Source organism: Plecotus auritus, assembly GCF_963455305.1.
Source record: "Plecotus auritus genome assembly, chromosome: 5".
Lineage (NCBI taxonomy): Eukaryota > Metazoa > Chordata > Mammalia > Chiroptera > Vespertilionidae > Plecotus > Plecotus auritus.
Genome location: NC_137776.1, coordinates 134620400 through 134637818, shown reverse-complemented (window position 1 = coordinate 134637818; position 17419 = coordinate 134620400). Strand labels below are relative to the sequence as shown.

Below are 17419 nucleotides of genomic sequence, written 5' to 3'. Positions count from 1 at the left end.
ACCTGTGGCTTCTTGGCTCAGAACAGTACCTGCCACGGGCCTTTGTGAGAGTTACTGGGCATTGCCCCAAGGTTCAGCTTGAAACTGCTTTCCCCAAATCCCTGGACACCAAGAGCTTTTACCCTTCCGGACTTTTGAGCAAAATCTCCTGAATCAGCCTCAGTCCTGGGAACCCAGACCAAGTCATGTTCTATTATTCTGCCTCAGAGCCTTCGCACTGCTTCTTCTCTCGTCTGAAATCTCTCTCCATCTTCCTATGGCTGACTCCTCATGTAGGTCTCAGTTTACGTTTTCCCTCCTTCCCAGAAAGGCTTTCCCTGTCTCCCCTAATAGGAGGAACACCCCTCTTTTCTGTTCTGTCTCTCCCTTGCCATTTCCAGTGATGATGATCCAGGATGCCGTAGTTCAGTATGTCCTCACACAGGACAAACCCAAACGTTAACTGGAAACCCACAGGATTTGGCAGGAGTGGGGGCCTCATATGTTATGAGGAAGGAGAACTGAGTGGCCATTTAGTCTACGTGCTCAGGGATGAGAAGGCTCAGGTTGCCTGGTTCTGGTGGTGTTTTGTCTGGTTTGTTCACGATAGTTACAGAGAGCTGGTGAGCAGAGGTAGCTGTCTGTCCCACGGAAACGCTTCTGGCATTGACATGTTTGATAATCAGGGTAGAGCGTAGAGTCCAGTTCAATCAGCCCTGCTTTCAGTTAGATCTACCTTCAAAGAGAAATTTTTATCTGCTTCTCCCCGGGGGGGCCGGTTACCTCTGAGAACATCACAAGGAAACCAGGGAGCTCAGCTTAGGAAGTTTTAGGGATCTTCTATTTCCTCTTCTTGACCAGAAGGGGGTGGGCCTAGATGGTCTCTGGGTCTAAGCCTGAAGGCTCTTCAACCCGTGGAGGCTCCAGGAGGGAGGATGTGAGGGGCCCAGTTCCATCAAAATGTTAGATAAATAAATATAATCTCTTTAGTAAAAAATATATCTCGTGCAGTAAAGGGACATATTTATACTAATAAATGAGCCACAGTTAATCATTTTTAGAGTACTAAAATTATTGTTTTTCTGAAATGGCTGGAGCAGTTCTGTCCATTCCTCTCTGTTGCAGGAATCCACGTGGTCTTGGAGTTGTTTTCTGAAAATATACAAACATATTCTCGACCAAAAGTTAATAAAGGAATCCTTTCTATAGTAAAAGGGACATATTTATACTAATAAATGAGCTACAGTTAATCATTTTTAGAGTACTAAAATTATTGTTTTCCCACTCCTGCCAAATCCGGTGGGTTTCCAGTTAACGTTTGGGTTTGTCCTGTGTGAGGACATACTGAACTACGGCATTCTGGATCATCATCACTGGAAATGGCAAGGGAGAGACAGAACAGAAAAGAGGGGTGTTCCTCCTATAAGGGGAGACAGGGAAAGCCTTTCTGGGAAGGAGGGAAAACGTTCTGAAATTACTGTTTTTCTGAAACTAGCATCCTGTATTTTAACCAGCGACCCTACAGAGGTGGTACTAGCATGGAAAATAAATGGCTTCCCCAGGATGAAACCCTGGGCTGAGGAAAACAGAAGCCACAGTGAGCCATGACTTTTTGAGGGGAGGAATGAAGTTGGTTTCATTCATGCCAATTAAGCAATCACAGATGACCCCATCAGAAATCCAAACTCATGACCAACATGGGACTCAAGACCGGGGGTGGGGGGCGGGGGGAAAAGAAAGATTAAGAGAGGAGAAGCAGTCTTCACACACGAGCAGCTGCAGTCAGAGGACGAACCCATCCAGAAGGTAAGAGCATTGCCTTCTCATGCACGGGGCGGGGGGTGGGGGGCCTGTTCCTGCAGAGCAGGGCCGGGGCCTGGTGACCCCCACCCTCCCTCATTGCCTCCCTGATGCTTGGCCATCACAGAACTCCTCCTCCATGTTTGTAATTCTCCAACTTCTGAAGGTTCATAAAGTCTCCTAGATGCTCTCTGGAGGCTGCCAAGCAGCAGAGCAGAGGCCCCGGGAGAGCCCACTGTGAGCAGCAGCGTCTGTCCCTGGAAGGACTGCTTCTCCTGGGCGGGGCATTGTTGTCCCTACACCCTTCCCCACGGCTCTGAACTGGAGGCAGAGATTCACCAAAACAAGTTAACCCAGAATGGATGGAGTGCCGTGTCTGTAATTTTGAACACGGGGCTCACCCCTACATTATTCCCCAGAGCTGATCAGTGAGTTCAGCTGTAATTTCTTTTTTACCACTGGGACGGGCTAATTATACAGGAAATACCCCCGTGGAAGCGGTCATGTGGTGAATTCCCCACTCTGCCTCCCACTTCTCTCCTGCTGTTCTAAACAGTCTCATTAATATAATTATATGGGGACCAGACCTTTGAAATTCATGAGAACAATAAGAGGAAAGAAAAATACATAATAGCAAGGGGAGAAGAGAAACCGCTGTTGGGTTTTAACAAGCACACTTTAATCACGCCCACTGCCGTTCATGAGCTTTTTGTCTATTTGTATTACAGATTAAATTTTTGTAATATATATATATATATATATATGGTCACACACACACACACACACACACACACACACACACTTTAAATCCCAGTCATGAGACTTGAACAAGGGAGAAGCAAAAATTGATTTCAGTGGGAGGGACAAGAAATTATTATGAAAGACAGGTTGTGGGCTTCTTCAGCCCATTTTGTGAGATGAATGTGGATCAGGCACCTGTAGGGGGTGGTTTTCTTTGTTGAAAAGTGGGCTGGGAGGGTGCTGTGCATGGCCACACACATTAGGTCGTCATAGCCTCCTATTTGTCCAAGGATTGATCTCAAATAATACCTCTAGAGCAGTGGTTCTCAACCTTTCTAATGCCGCGACCCTTTAATACAGTTCCTCATGTTGTGGTGACCCCCAACCATAAAATTATTTTCGTTGCTACTTCATAACTGTAATTTTGCTACTGTTATGAATTGTCATGTAAAAATCTGTGTTTTCCGATGGTCTTAGGTGACCCTGCTAGCGGTTCTCACAGGTTGAGACCCACAGGTTGAGAACTGCTGCTGTAGAGCCTAAGACCATCGGAAAACACAGATATTTACATTATGATTCATTAACAGTAGCAAAATTACAGTTATGAAGTAGCAACGAAAATAATTTTATGGTTGGGGGTCACCACAACATGAGGAACTATATTAAAGGGTCGCGGCATTAGAAAGGTTGAGAACCACTGCTCTAGAGAGAAATAATTCCTTTTATTAACCACAGTCTTGGGCCAAGGAAAGGAAGGAATAATAAAAATGTTTTTTGCTTGTTTCTCTAGTGTGTTTTATAGAGTCAAATTGAAGGCAAATGAAGAACATCCCCCCCCCTAAAAAATAATTTAATTTGAAAGCATTTTGCTTTTGTTTCTTCTTTGAACTTAATTTTCAGTTGGTGGAAGGGGTTAGAAACCTGAGCCATTTCCACTTGGTAGCAAGGACAGAAGCAGGTACACATCCTCTCACCAAGAGAGACCAGGTCCCAGCTGTCGTTCCTGGTCACCTAGCGGGAGCGTCGGTGGGGTCTTCATGAGATGAGGAGGAGGATGCTCTGGATGCATTACATGATGCCCGTGTGCCTCTGCTGTTAGGTGTCCTGTGGTCCCTAGTGAAGATGCCTAGTGAAGAGGCCCAGGGCGTCTATGGGTACCCCAAGAGAGGGCACGGCCACTCCTACATCACAGCTAAAGAGTAAGTTCAAAAAACGTTTGCTAACACAGCTTCTGAATTCCGCCGGCACGCGCCTGTCCATGAATCTCTCCAGTGCTTATTTCTCCAGAGCGTAAAACTGTGGCAATGAATCGGGGAGACCTGTGGTCCCACAAGGGCCACTAGCTTCTCTGAGGCCGAACAGGCAAGGTGACAGGAATGGTAAAAAGTTGGATCTGGTCACTTTGGCCTGCATTCTTGGCTCTTCAGCCTTTGCTGTGGGTTCCCAGGCCGAAAAACATGTCTGGAAGCAAGTTGCCTCTTTCCCCAAGCCATGTTCTGTCTACGCCTCTCAGGGTCCGGAAGGTGGTCTGCAGACAGAACAAAGGTGAGTTGCCAAAGAGCAAGCGAGGATGAAGGGCCGGTATGATTCCACCTGCGGTTTCTCCAGGGCGGACATGGTGGGCAGACCCTTCCCATCATGACTGTCCTCTGGAAAGGCGTTTGGTGTTTTGAACCCGTGAAGCGTTTCTAAGAGCTAAGCATTGTATCACCTGCTCAAGATGCTGTCCTTCCCTTGAAAAAGGTCTTATGATCTCGTGGGAGAGTTAGGCACGAGGATGATTTCACAAGGGCAAGTGCTGTCATGGGAACACGGGCTGCAGGGACGCTGGGCGAGTCTGGGTGTGGCGGCAGGAGGGGGGCCCGCCCTCGGAGTGGGCATTCCAGCAGGACAGACAAGGACCGTCTCCTCAGCGCGGCAGCTTCCTGCACGCCGGCTCGCCCTCGGGAAAGAGCTGCTGGCAGATCCTTCCTAGACTGAACGAGCAGGGTCAGCAAGTGTCAGGCCCAGCCAGACACGGCGGGAGCATCTCCCCACGGCCCCGTGGGGTTTCCTAACGTCCCGCATGGCCATCGGGGTGGGGTGGGCAGATGTCCCGGAAAACTGTCCCCAGAGCTGAAGGACACTCTGGGGGCTGCGTTGCACAGGGTATTGAGCAGGATGCTGTTTCGGCTTCTGCCCGATGACTCAACAGACCCCATAGCTGTGAGGCCTCAGGAGAGGGGTTCTCTGAGGTGCGAGGGCACAAGTCACATGAGCTGGAAGAGCTGCGGTTTCCGAGGCGCCGCCACCCGAGAGGCGGATTCGGTTGGGGGGGCGGGGGGGCAGGATCTGCACTTCCGCACATCTCAGGCGACTCCTCTGCGGAGGTATCGGGGTGACACTCTGAGGCTCAGCCCAGCTGGGGTGGGTTTTCTGGGTGCGCGCGGCATAGGCTGGTGATCCCGCCCTCGGTCAGTCCCTGGGGGTGTGAGTGCCACGTGACTGTGGTAAAGGGCGGGAACAGAGCTCGCTCTGTGCCATGGTGTCCGGGCGTAGCCGCAGACCTGGCGGTGGAATCAGCGCCGCCGCTGGGAATCCAATCAGCTGCCTGTGTCACGCCCCCCCCCCACCTCCACCCCCCCGCGCGCCCGCCGCTCGCTCCATGGGGCAGGTTCATTCCAGGAAGGGGGGTCGGGCAATGCACCGGCCCAGGCGAGGGGGGCTGGGTCTGCCCAAATTCTAGACGTGCGCGCTGGGTATATGGGGCCAGTCGCTGTGAAAGCTGGTTCTACCACTTACTGCGTGCAACCTGAGGCACTTTACCAGCCTGAAGTCTTGGGGTGTCAGCTGCAAAACGAACATCCTACTTACCTCAGAGATTGCCATGAAGATGGAATAAAAGCCCATATGTGGGGGGCCTGGCACAGATTGGTGCTCAGGGAGTAGCCCCTAAGGTGGTGGAGATGCTGATGAGTTGTGGTGGGTTTCGGCTGCATGATCTATAAAGTGGGGGACTGGCCTGCAGCATCGGGTCAGAGCTGTGTCCTGCCCTGCCATCCCCCTGGGAGGTGGGCCCTGGCCCCTCAGCGGATTTGAGATGGCGGTGGTGCAGCAGGTGGCTCTGGGCAAAGGTCTCTCAGACCCTGTTTCTCCTGCAGCTGCTCCGTCCCATACACCGCCCAGCTCTGCGGAGCCTTTCTTTAGCAGGTGGCAGGTAAAAGACTCAACCCTCTCCATTTTGGTGCCGTTGTTCATGCTGTGAAGTGGAAAAGCAGGCAGGTGCTAGTGAATTGGCAATGTTATGCAGGGGAAGCAGAGCCCCAGGGCCTGGAGAGGGACACTGGACACGGGGCCCAGAAGGCTGGTGTGGCTCCTGCCCCTTCTCAGCGAAGCTGCAGCTTCGCTCCAGGTGCAGCTGGGACGTTCCCCCCAGGGCTGGGCCCAGGCTGTGTTTTTCAGTAATCCCCACCAGGCCAGCACCTGGCTCCCGGTGTCCGCTGGCCTCTCTCACTTGGCAGCCAGACCGGCCGAGAGGTCAGACCTCTCATCTCAGCTGCTCCAGGGTCTACCGCCAGCTCCGTTCTGAGATGCCCCCTCTAGTCCCTCGGGTGAGACCAGAGGAAGCAGAAAGCACCTGCACTGGGTTCCTGGAGCACGTGGAGGCCAGACAGCAGCTTGCCTCGCTGAGCACACACAGGACACATGTCCTGGCTGGGCTGGGCTCTGGCATCCCTGTGACACTTACAGTCTCCTGGACCCCTCGGTCCTACAAGTCCTGCTTCCATCCCTTCCCTCAGAATGCCCCAGTTCTAAGCCCTCAGGGGCCGGTTTCTGAGCTCTCTCTTTCTCTTTATTAACTCTCTCCATCCCAAACCCAAGCCTGCTCTGTGGTATGTTGCCGATCCCTGTATTCCCACTAGAGTGCCAATGACTCACAGGAGGTTAAAGTCACATTTTGTCAAAAATCCACATAATTTTAGATAGTTATTTTAGGAATACATGAAATTGTTCATTCATTTTTCAGAGAGAGTGGTGTTATGGATTTGAATTTGTTATGGATTATGGATTTTGTTATGGATTATGAATTTGTAATAAGTCATAATGCATTTGTTCATTTTTTTATTAATTTGTTTGGCCATCCATTCATCCATCCACCCAGCTTCAAAAGATATTTCTTGAAACACCTATGTGCCTGACTTGTTCTAGACATAGAAGACAGACACACACACACATGCACACACACACACACACCAAAAAAATAAGCTTCTGGGGAGCTCTTTCCATTTCTAGAAGAAACAGGTGAGCACACAGTGATCACCACCGCAGGGAGGCCTAGGAGAGAAGGCAGGATGGGTTGCCATCACACTGGGAAGAATGATGCTGAGTCTAGGAACCTGTGTTAGTGAAGGCAGGAAGGGAAAGAGGACCTGGGCAAGGAGTGAGGTGTGGGGACGGATTGGGCTGAGAGGGCACAGGGGAGAGTCAAGTTCAAACCCTCTGCTATCTTTGTGTGACCATCAGCAAGGCACTTAACCTCTGCATGTATTTCCTCATCTGTGAAATGGGGACGATAAGTGGGGCCCGCCTTCCAGGGCTGTTGTGAGAATTAAATAAGCTAATGTATCTAGAACAGTGGTCGCCAACCTTTCGGACCTCACGGACCACCAGTGGTCCGCGAACCACCGGTTGGCGACCGCTGAAATGTTTAGCATGGGCCCTGGCTAATAGTAGATGTCCAGTCAATGCTAATTTCCATTTCCCTTTTTGTGGACTGATAGTTGGGGAAAATGATTTAAGCCAGCCCCAATGAAAAGATAATTCAGCTTCAGAAAGCATATTGTCCACATAAGGGTCAGTTGCCACTGCACCTCCTGCACCAGGAACTTGGGTGCTTGTGCCCATGCCAGGTAGCACGGTTCCTGTTGGCACATACCTGAGAGGCTCCTAGAGGAGGTGCTGCCCCTGGATGCAAGTGCCGAAGGCCTGCTGGGTGCTCGGGGTGCCATGTGGTGGGAAATTACTTGGGGACTGGGTGGTGCCGTGCTGGGCTGGCCAAGTCCCTGTGAAGAGAGGAACGGTTGGCCACAATGTGGAAGAAGTACCAAGATGGGTCTGTCTATCTCTTGGGCCAGGATCGCAGGGATTGGCGTCCTGATGGTGATCCTGGGACTTGTGCTGTTCCTCGGCTGCTGGTATTGCAGACGACGAAATGGATACGGGAGCCTGAAGGTTGGTAAAGCTCCCACTGCTGGGATCCATCCAGAGCCATGGCCCCACTTCCCCTTCTTCCTCTGAATTTCTGGGCAATGGGGTAACATTCTCATGATCACCTCTAGCTCTGATTCCTGGTCCTTTCTCTACATTGTACTTCTTACAACTCTTCCGTGGCCTCTGCCCAGGCATCAACCCCAACCAGGAACTTGGCCGCTCTTTGGTTCCACTCAGAGCAAACGAGTGCTGGCCGTGTGTGTGCTGAGCACTGATAGTTTGGGGGGCACAGGGCAGGTCTGTGGTCCTCTTACACAGCAAACAGCAGCAAGGAGACACTCCAGGTCCTACCAAACTGTCTGGGGATTCTCATTGCGTCTGCTGCTCCACTTAGTGGCCGCTCCTCTCTTCTTGCCTCTTCACCCCTTTCCTCTCCGGTTGCCTGGGAATTCTAAGTCTGCTCCACTAAGCAACCCAGTACACCCAGGACCCATCTAGCCATCAGTGCAATGAGGTAGCCATTCACTCCTCAGCAGCACAAAGAACCACCAGGTGTTTAACAGGCTCCATCTTCCTTTGATGGCTGATGTGGTGCTAGTAGGATTTTTTCTCCTTTACTTTTATGATCAGGAAGCTAGCAAGTGACACAGTTCAGTCTTGGGGCAGCAGGATCTTCCGCAAATGGACATCAACTGAGTCTCAAAACTATAAAAACTACAGGTTTCAGAAACCTGGCCTCAAAGCCAGGTAGCACCCTAGCACCTAAGCATCCGAAGGCATTATCCACAGTGAGCAACAGAATAAAAGGAGAGCTGTATGTTCTCTTCTCTTCCCTTCTTCCCTCTTGTCTTCTCTTATCTCTCTCCCTCTCCTGTCTCTTTCTTGTTATTACAGATCTGAAGGCTTCCGAGGTTGATACGTAATGGAAAACATTTATCTTGATAAAAGATGTTGGAAAGTCCGATTCCTCACTCAGTGGAAAAGGCTCTGTGATAGAGGGGAGGAGTGGTGTGGGTGGGAGGCCGTGGCTTGGCAGACCTAGGTGCAGAGGGGAAGGTGAGGGCTGTACCTTCGAATTCTCCTCCTTGCCAGGAAGCTTGGGCAGTTCCATGTACCCCTTTTCTCAATATGCATCTTGCCAGAGTGTCCCAAATACAAACCATGAAAGCCAGGGGGAGTCTGGGGGCTGACACACCCATTGAGCAGCAGCCCTTCAGTGTGTTGACATTTCGGGGGAAGGAGGAAAAGTTGCTGAGTTTGCATAAGACTCCAAAACCAAGTACCATAGGAAAGCCTTGGGTTAGGAGGTTAGGGATGACACCTCTCTGTGGCTGTCCACAACAGGTTAGTTGAGGGGAGCTAGGGGGCCTTTGCTCTCTGCCACAGAACTCCATTGTACTTCTAGATCAGGGTTATGACAGTGCCTTGTAATTGGCTATTTTACTTTTTGCCTCTCCCACCCCTTCTCTTTCCCTCATTTATGAACTGGAATGGAGAATATTTTTTTCTTTTTCTTTTTTTTTTTTTTTAGTATGTTCTTATTGATTTTTTAATTTAATTTAATTTTTTTTAGAGAGAAAGGGAAGGAGAGGGAGAAAGAAGAGAGAAACATCTCTTGTCTGTCTCCTGCATGCCCCCTACTGGGGATTGAGCCTGAGATCTGGGCATGTGCCCTGACCTGAATTGAATCAGGGACCCCTTGGTGCATGGGTCGTTGTTCAACCACTGAGCTACACAGGCTGGGCAAGAATATTTTTTTAATTCATCTTTGTTCCTTGTGACCAGCACAGTGCCTGACACACAGCAATCACCCAATTGTGTGGCATTGGGTTTGGCCTCATTGTCTGCCATTGACTTGCGAGGTGACCTTAGATTTTAACTCCTCTAAACCTCATTTGCTCTGTTCTTTATCTAGACACATGATATAAGATGACCTATATCTGTTTTTATTTTATTTACCTTTATTGTTGAAAGTATTATAGATGTCCCCTTCCCCCACTACATTCCCTCCCCCTGTTTTTATTTAATATATATCTTTTTTATATAGTTTTTATTCCTTTTGTTTATATATTAAAAATCACAATGGTTTAGTTTTTCAAGGAGTAAAAGTTCTACAAACTCAGTATGTTGGTATTCATTTCTTAACTGTCCACAGTTGCTAGCTAGATGATTCGGGCAAAAAGACAATGTGTGTGTGTGTTTTTAATTTTTTTTTATTTTCCTTTCTGCTTCAACACTCTCATCTTAAACTCATTCAACTTAAGGGTAACAGAGTCTTAACATTGTGGGCTCAGACACTGGGAACATTTTGCTTGGTAAGGCCATTACTCTAGGCCTTCTTCAGTGATGTGTGGGTTCTGGAATTTTTATGTGTTTATATTCCCTGCTTCCCTACTGTCTAAAAACGCTCCCCGTCATATATTTTTTAAAATTAATATTAAAATCTTGTTTTGAGACTTTTATAACTCCTGAAATGCTAGGTTGGGAATTAGCAGTCTAAGAAATGTAGGCAAAATTATGTAAAATAGGACATTAAGTACTGCATTTTAATTACGTAATCACCTCCCTGTCTCTCTTTGGTGATTCTATTTTCACTTTAAAACAGAAGTACATACATGACAATAAATGCAAACTGTGGGTATCTGAGTTACTCCACCTTGAGCAAGTTACTTCACTGAGCTTGGAAATGTCCACGTTCCTACTTTCCCTGAACACAGAATGGTAGCAAGGTTGGTTGGAATTAAGATCTAAAATTTCTCCCTTAGCTAACAATTCCCCTTAGACCTGGAACACTCCCTTTGAAAGGAAAGACTGCTTTTTGCAGCAATGTGTTTCTTCGGGAAAATGATTTGTAAGGCGCTGGAACTTGTTTTTGTATTTACCGATTTTACTCTTTCACCTGGAAGTTTAGCGCACAATCCTTGTGATCCTGGGAGAGCATTTTGAGGGCCCTGCTGACAGCGGAGTTTGCGCCCATGTCTTGTGGTGTCTGTTTCTCCGTGCATGGCCAGGGGCTCCTGCACGCCAACCACTGGGGGTTCTTGCTGAAATGCAGATTCTGGGGCCAGCTCTGGTGGCGAGACCCAGGAACCCTCGTTTTAACATGCACACCATGCAGGTGAGAGAGCTGAAAAGCAGAGAAAAAGAATAAAAGCAATGATTGATAAAGGGAGAGACACATTAAATATTGTTTTACTTTTCTGAGGGGTAGCTCTGGGATGTGGGGAGGAAAGTGGAGCCTCCCTGTGTGCTCATGTCATTAGGGCCCTTGTGGGTGATTGCTTTAAGCCACTGCACTTTAGGGACGTTTGTTATGTAGTGATAGACAGCTGACTTATAATATTTGCCTTAATTTGCTTACGTTTTATTTAGGATTTTTGCACACACTTTCAGAAGGAAGGTTAGATTATGTTTTCTCTTCTTTTTCACTGTCCTTGTTGTCTGCTTTTCATATCAACATTATACAACCCTTTAAAAAAGGAGCTGGGATGTGTTCCTTTTTTTCCTAGTTTCTGAAAGTATCTGGGTAAGTTTGACATTATTTTTTCTTTAACATTTGATTAAAAAGAGACAGCGCCTGGCAGGCATGGTTCAGGTGTTAGAGTATCAGCCCGCACACCAGAGGGCTGTGGGTTCCATTCCTGGTCAAGGGCACACATACCTGGCTTGCAGGTTCCATCCCTCCCCTCAGGTCGGGGCTCTTTGAAAAGGCAATGGATGTATTTCTCACACATCGATGTTTCTCTCCTTCTCTTCCTCCCCGCTTCCTTCCACTCTCTAAAAATCAATGGGGAAAACATATCCTCAGTCCTTAGGCGAGGATTAAAAAAGAGAGACAAAATCCTATCTAATAAAAGAGTAATATGAAAATTAACCATCACTCTGCTACACCCACAAGCCACGCCCACCAGCCAATCAGGAGTGAATATGCAAATAAACCCAACCAAGATGGCTACGGCCACAGAGAGCAGGAGGGAGGCTTGGGTTTCCCCGGCAATGGAGGAAGCCAAGCTTTCTGCCTGCCCTTGCCGGCCTAGGCCTCCACTCAAGGCTACAAAGTTTCAATGATAGAAGATTCATAAAACTAAACAGAAATGGCGGCAGCCACAGAGCTGGAAAGAGCAGGAGGCTAGGGTTGCCCGCGGCGATGGAGGAAGCCAAGCTTTCCGCAGCCCTGGCCAGCCCAGGCCTCCACTTAAGACTACAAAGTTTCAATTATAGAAGATACATAAATCCCAAGAGAAATGGCTGCTGCCACGGAGCGAGCAGAAGGCTTGGCTCCGCTCCAGGCTACAAAGTTTCAATTGTAGAAGATAAATAAACCCCAGATACCAGGGCCTCCGCTTGGGTCGCCAGGGGGTGTGGCCAGCCTGCAAACCACAACAGGCCCCTCACCCAGGCTGCCCCACACCCCAAGGGAACCCCCACCCTGATCCGGGACACCCTTCAGGGCAAACCAGCTGGTCCCCACCCATGCACCAGGCCTCTATCCTATCTAATAAAAGAGTAATATGCAGATTGACCATCACTCCAACACACAAGATGGCTGCCCCCATGTGGTCAAAGATCCTGCCCCCATGTGGACACAAGATGGCCACCACAAGATGGCCAGCAAGGGAGGGCAGTTGTGTGTGATCAGGCCAACAGGGGAGGGCAGTTGGGAGGGACCAAGCCTGCAAGGGAGGGCAGTTAGGGGTGACCCGGCCAGCAGAGGAGGGAAGTTGGGAGTGACTGGGTCTGCAGGGAAGGGCAGTTGGGAGGGACTCAGGCCTGCAGGGGAGGGCAGTTAGGGGTGACCAGGCCTGCAGGGAAGGGCAGTTAGGGGTGACCAGGCCTGCAGGGGAAGGCAGTTAGGGGCAAACAGGCTGGCAGGGGAGCAGTTAGGCATCAATCAGGCTGGTAGGGGAGTGGTTAGGGGGTGATCAGGCTGGCAGGCAGAAGCAGTTAGGGGCAATCAGGAAGGCAGGCAGGCGAGCAGTTTGGAGCCAGCAGTCCTGGATTGTGAGAGGATGTCCGACTGCCCATTTAGGCCCGATCCCACCGGACATCCCTCGAGGGGTCCCAGATTGGAGAGGGTGCAGGCTGGGCTGAGGGACACACACCCCCGTGCACGAATTTTGTGCACCAGGCCTCTAGTAATACATATAAAAAAGATTAGGGTCTTTGTTCAGGCTGGAGTTTAGGAAAACTACTTCTTTACAGCCTGCAGACTGTGTCGGTATCAGCCCAATCCATGTATGGCCTCGTCCAATTGATGCTCCTAATGCTCCTCCTCCCTGGGAAACCTACCTGGATGCCTTTCTCATGCAACCTGGCAGACAGACCCCAGTGGTCTGCCTCAGCCCACAGAGGAGCCGAAGAGCCGCGGATCCCCTGCACACCTCCCCGTCCCAGCCTCCCTCAGCCACAGAGCATGCTGCTAACACCCCGCTGGCTGCATTTGGCTCCCAGATAGGTTTGGGCCTGTCTTTTTGAAAATTGAATTAGGTGCTAACATTGAAAGTAACATTTTATATAAAAATCTTAATATCTAGTTTCTCTTTTAAAAAAAATCAAAAGATCTGGGGAAAACTGGCAGCTCTGCAGTGGCTGTCCCTTCAGATGGGACATACACTCCCTCCTTTCCTATGGCCTCACCTGACCCCCTTCATTACCTGCCTGGTCCCGCTGCGTATCTGAGTATAGCCGAGTTGCACTAGGCACAGGCAATAAGAAGGTACATTGTCTGTGGAGCAGTGGTTCTTGGTGTGGTCCTGGCCCAGCAATATCTCCTGGGAACTTGTTAGAAATGCGCATTCGTGGGCCTCACCCCAGGCTGACTGAGTCAGAAATTCTGGGTGTGGGCCCAGCAATGTGTTTAGCAGGCCCTCCAGGGAATGCCGATGCACGCTCACGATTGAGAACCGTTGCTATAGAGAATTTAACAATAATAAAAGCAACTAAACGTTAGTCTGTTTTTTATTATCACAAAATGCCAGCAATTTTTAACAATATCTGTGATTAAAGACTCCACCTCACCAGGGCGGACCGCTCCTGCAGTCTCTACTTTAGTTTGTGTCTCTGTCTTGTACAAACTGTTGCCATTCTATTCTAGGGGTGAAGAGCATCACCCTCTAACCCTATGCAAAGCACTAAGCTTTTAGCCATCCTCCCCCCAATAACTCAGGGTGCATCGCTTAGCCATAGACTGACTTGTCATCATTGTTGCAACTTGACTTGGAAGCCCAGGGCCACAGCCACAGCATTTCTATCACAGTACATGCATTCGGAGTGTTTAAGATATTTTGCTGTCATTATGCAAAAGGCAGAAACAAAGTATGTCCCTGCTGTCATGTGGTCATATGCATGTCCTCACTGTCATACCTGCTCCTGCCTCACTAGTTCTGATCTACTCCACTTGCATTCATTCTGAAGTTCTTTTTTTTTTTTTTTTTTTAGATTCACTCTTTTTCTCCTTCCCTTTAAAAATAGTCATTGAGCATAGCCTGTGTGGCTCAGTGGTTGAGCGTCGACCTATGAACCAGGAGGTCACGGTTTGATTCCCAGTCAGGGCACATGCCCGGGTTGTGGGCTTGATCCCCAGTGGGGGACGTTTAGGAGGCAGCTGATCAATGATTCTCTCTCATCACTGATGTTTCTATCTCTCCTTCTCTCTTCCTCTCTGAAATCAAGAAAAAATATTTTTACAAAAGTCATTGACAACTGGGTATCGGGCACTGTACTAGGTGCTCTACTTTTAGTTAACTCCTGCAACAGCTCGACAGGTAGATGATGTTATTTTCATGTTACAGATGCAAAAACTGGAGTTCAGAGGGGATACACAGTATGTGCACAACCAGGATTAAAATCTATTCTTAAAACTTCACCTTCTTTCTCATGTCTTTAATGGGCTCAATCTTCTCTTCTCACGCACTGATCTTCATGAATTCACCTTTCAGGGCAAAAGCCGTTATGTTGGTACTCAACGTACCTTTACAGGAAGATGTCCACGTGAGGGACTTGGTCACCAGGACAGTAAGCTGCCTTTTCTAGAGAACAATTACGAACCTGTGGTAGGTTGAGATCCTGCATGTTGGTGTTTTCGTGTGTGGCTGCTTTTAACTCAAATGAATAAAATTATTTCTATTTAAAAAGCAAGGACAACGTGAAATGTATTTAATACTACTGAACAGTACACCTAAAAAGTTAAAATAGTAAATTTTATGTCTATTTTACCATAATGAAAAGTAAGATAGGTAATAAACAAGGGAAGCACAGGAATGTTCTCGGACTGTGCTCTCTCATACCCCAATTTTCCAGGTCAACAATGAGAGCTTTACATGTAGGATCCAAAGGAAGAACTTGGTTCTGGATACAATATCCTTTTGTCTTACGTTTTTAGTATATTTGTCTATGTCCTGAACATAGATATATTTAAGGGCGAAAATAAAAGACCTGTTATTATTTGTATAGAGCTGTGCTACCCAGTAGGGTAGCCACTACCCACATGTAGCTGTTGAGTACTTAAAACACAGCAGTTTGAATTAAGATGCACTCTACTACATACCAGATATCAAAGACGTAGTATGAGGACAGAACAAAGATAATCCATTAATCATTTTTATATCAGTTACATGTTGAAATGATATTTTGATATGTGGGGTTAAATGAAATATATTAAGATTAATTTTACCTGCAGTAAAAATGCAATGTATTTAGTGCCTGCAAACAGGGTTCAATAATTCATTAGTTAGGGCTTGGGACTTCTACTGACAAGGATATTCTAGGTATATAGGGTGCCCCCCAAAAACTATACACCCACTTTGAATAATTATAAAGGCAGTGTTTATTAAAATACGTTTTCAAAATTGAGCTATCAGCTACTGAAGTGTGTATACATTTTTGGGAGATGCCCAGCATATAAGTTCTTGAGATTTTGGAAAGCCCTTAGCCCTTTTTTCCTCTACTCTTGCCCCAACAATGTTTCAACATACACGCTTGTGAAATTTAACTATGATTACCTTGTTGGATGGAAATTAGATGTGGACACTTAAAGGTTCAGTCCAGAGGAAAAGCAGAGTTATGTTACCTCATGGCTGTCCCAGAAACATGCTTTGTGGCCAACGCCCTATCCTCCCTTTCTCGCCCTCCCAGGTTCCCAATGCCCCACCTGCCTACGAGAAACTCTCCGCTCAGCAGTCCCCACCACCTTACTCTCCGTGAGAGCCAGCGAGGCCCCTGAGAGATACTGAAATGATTCGCCTCACACTTTGGATTACATTGAATATGGACATTTAATGTTCTGCTTCAGGATGCTGTAGAAACAGTGTACATCATCACTAACAATGAGCTTAGTGCTAAATTCTTAGTAGGGAAACTAGCAATACTAATTGAGGAAACGAAACATATTAAAATGGAAACATGTTGTCAATAAACATTTGATGCATGATACTATCTGTGCCAGTAGTAATGCTAATACATCTGTGGTGTTATTTCTGGAGGGACAGAATTTAAATGTGTGTTCTGGGACCATTCAATTTCTTTTCAGTTGAAATTTGGCTAATAACTAACCAACTACTATTCTGATTTCTGAAGAAGCAACCTCTTGGCCAAATGGAACTCTAACAGGTGAGTTTGTGTTCTGGAGTGCTCACAAAGGATACCTTTACAAGTTTAAGACCAAGAGCTGATTGACCTTCCAGGTGACACAGGCGGCCGCATCTGATCAGGAAGGTGTCAGCAATGTCTCTGTTTGCTGAAATTCCAAGATGCTGCAGAGGTCCTCTTCCCTAAGTAACACACAAACACAGCCCTAATCCCATTTCCTTTCAGGGCTCAGTGTTATCATAACTAATGACAAGAATTGCCTGTTACTCCAGAAGGTGGTGTCAGAATTTAAATAAGTAAAAGCCACTGTAGTTTGGCTGACTTCTTACCTCCTTAAACGTCCCAATGGCAGTTTAGTTCCTGTGGGCTCCCAAATTCCTCTCAAAGGAGCGTATAGAAGAAATCACAAAGACCCAGAGGTCCTGGAAGAGTGTCGTTATTTGCTAGCAACACTGCAGTTTTTTGTTGTTGACATCTACGTATCATGTATACTATTATTTATCTAACATTTTTTTCAGCCAGCTCATTAAAAAAATTGGCTCAAATTTCCACCCTAAGTGGAAAATAGTATCTTTTTCCATAAGTAGAGAATAACTATAAGCATGAAGATAATGAAAGCAAATTATTCTTATTAAAACCTAGGAAGAGACTAATGGTTGCAGAAGGCTGTCAACCTGAGACCTGCTCTCTTTACTAATGAGGGAGATGAGCAAGAGCCGGAGAAAAGCTTTTAACACAATGAAAAGGCTTGCAGGAGAAAGAAATGACTTCTTACTGTGTGACTCAGTGTTACCTAGTGCTGAGTCACCAAACCACCTAAAATCGCCTTGTGTCATCGGAAACACCAGTGCAGCCTAACTGCATCATTTCCCTCAAAAGACCGAATTGTACGGAAGAGAAGAAAACACCGAGCAAAGAGACTTATTACACACATTGACAAAAATGTCATTCGCCCGGCCAGTGTGGCTCAGTGGTGGAGCGTTGACCTATGAACCAGGAGGTCACAGTTTGATTCCCAGTCAGGGCACATGCCTGAGTGTGGGCTGGATCCCCAGTGTGGGGCGTGCAGGAAGCAGCAGATCAATGATTCTCACTCATCATTGATGTTTTTCTCTCTCCCTCT

General features: G+C 47.6%; 1 protein-coding gene across 1 annotated transcript; it reads left to right on the top strand.

Annotated features, from left to right (window-relative positions):
* Positions 1-1514: 1514 nt before the first annotated feature.
* MLANA (melan-A) lies at positions 1515-16153 on the top strand. Its single transcript, XM_080670553.1, has 5 exons — positions 1515-1785; positions 3620-3719; positions 7635-7731; positions 14649-14762; positions 15844-16153. The coding sequence occupies exons 2-5, from the start codon at positions 3643-3645 to the stop codon at positions 15910-15912; spliced, it is 357 nt and encodes a 118-aa protein (XP_080526679.1). The 5' UTR covers positions 1515-1785; positions 3620-3642; the 3' UTR covers positions 15913-16153.
* The last annotated feature ends 1266 nt before the right edge of the window (positions 16154-17419 follow it).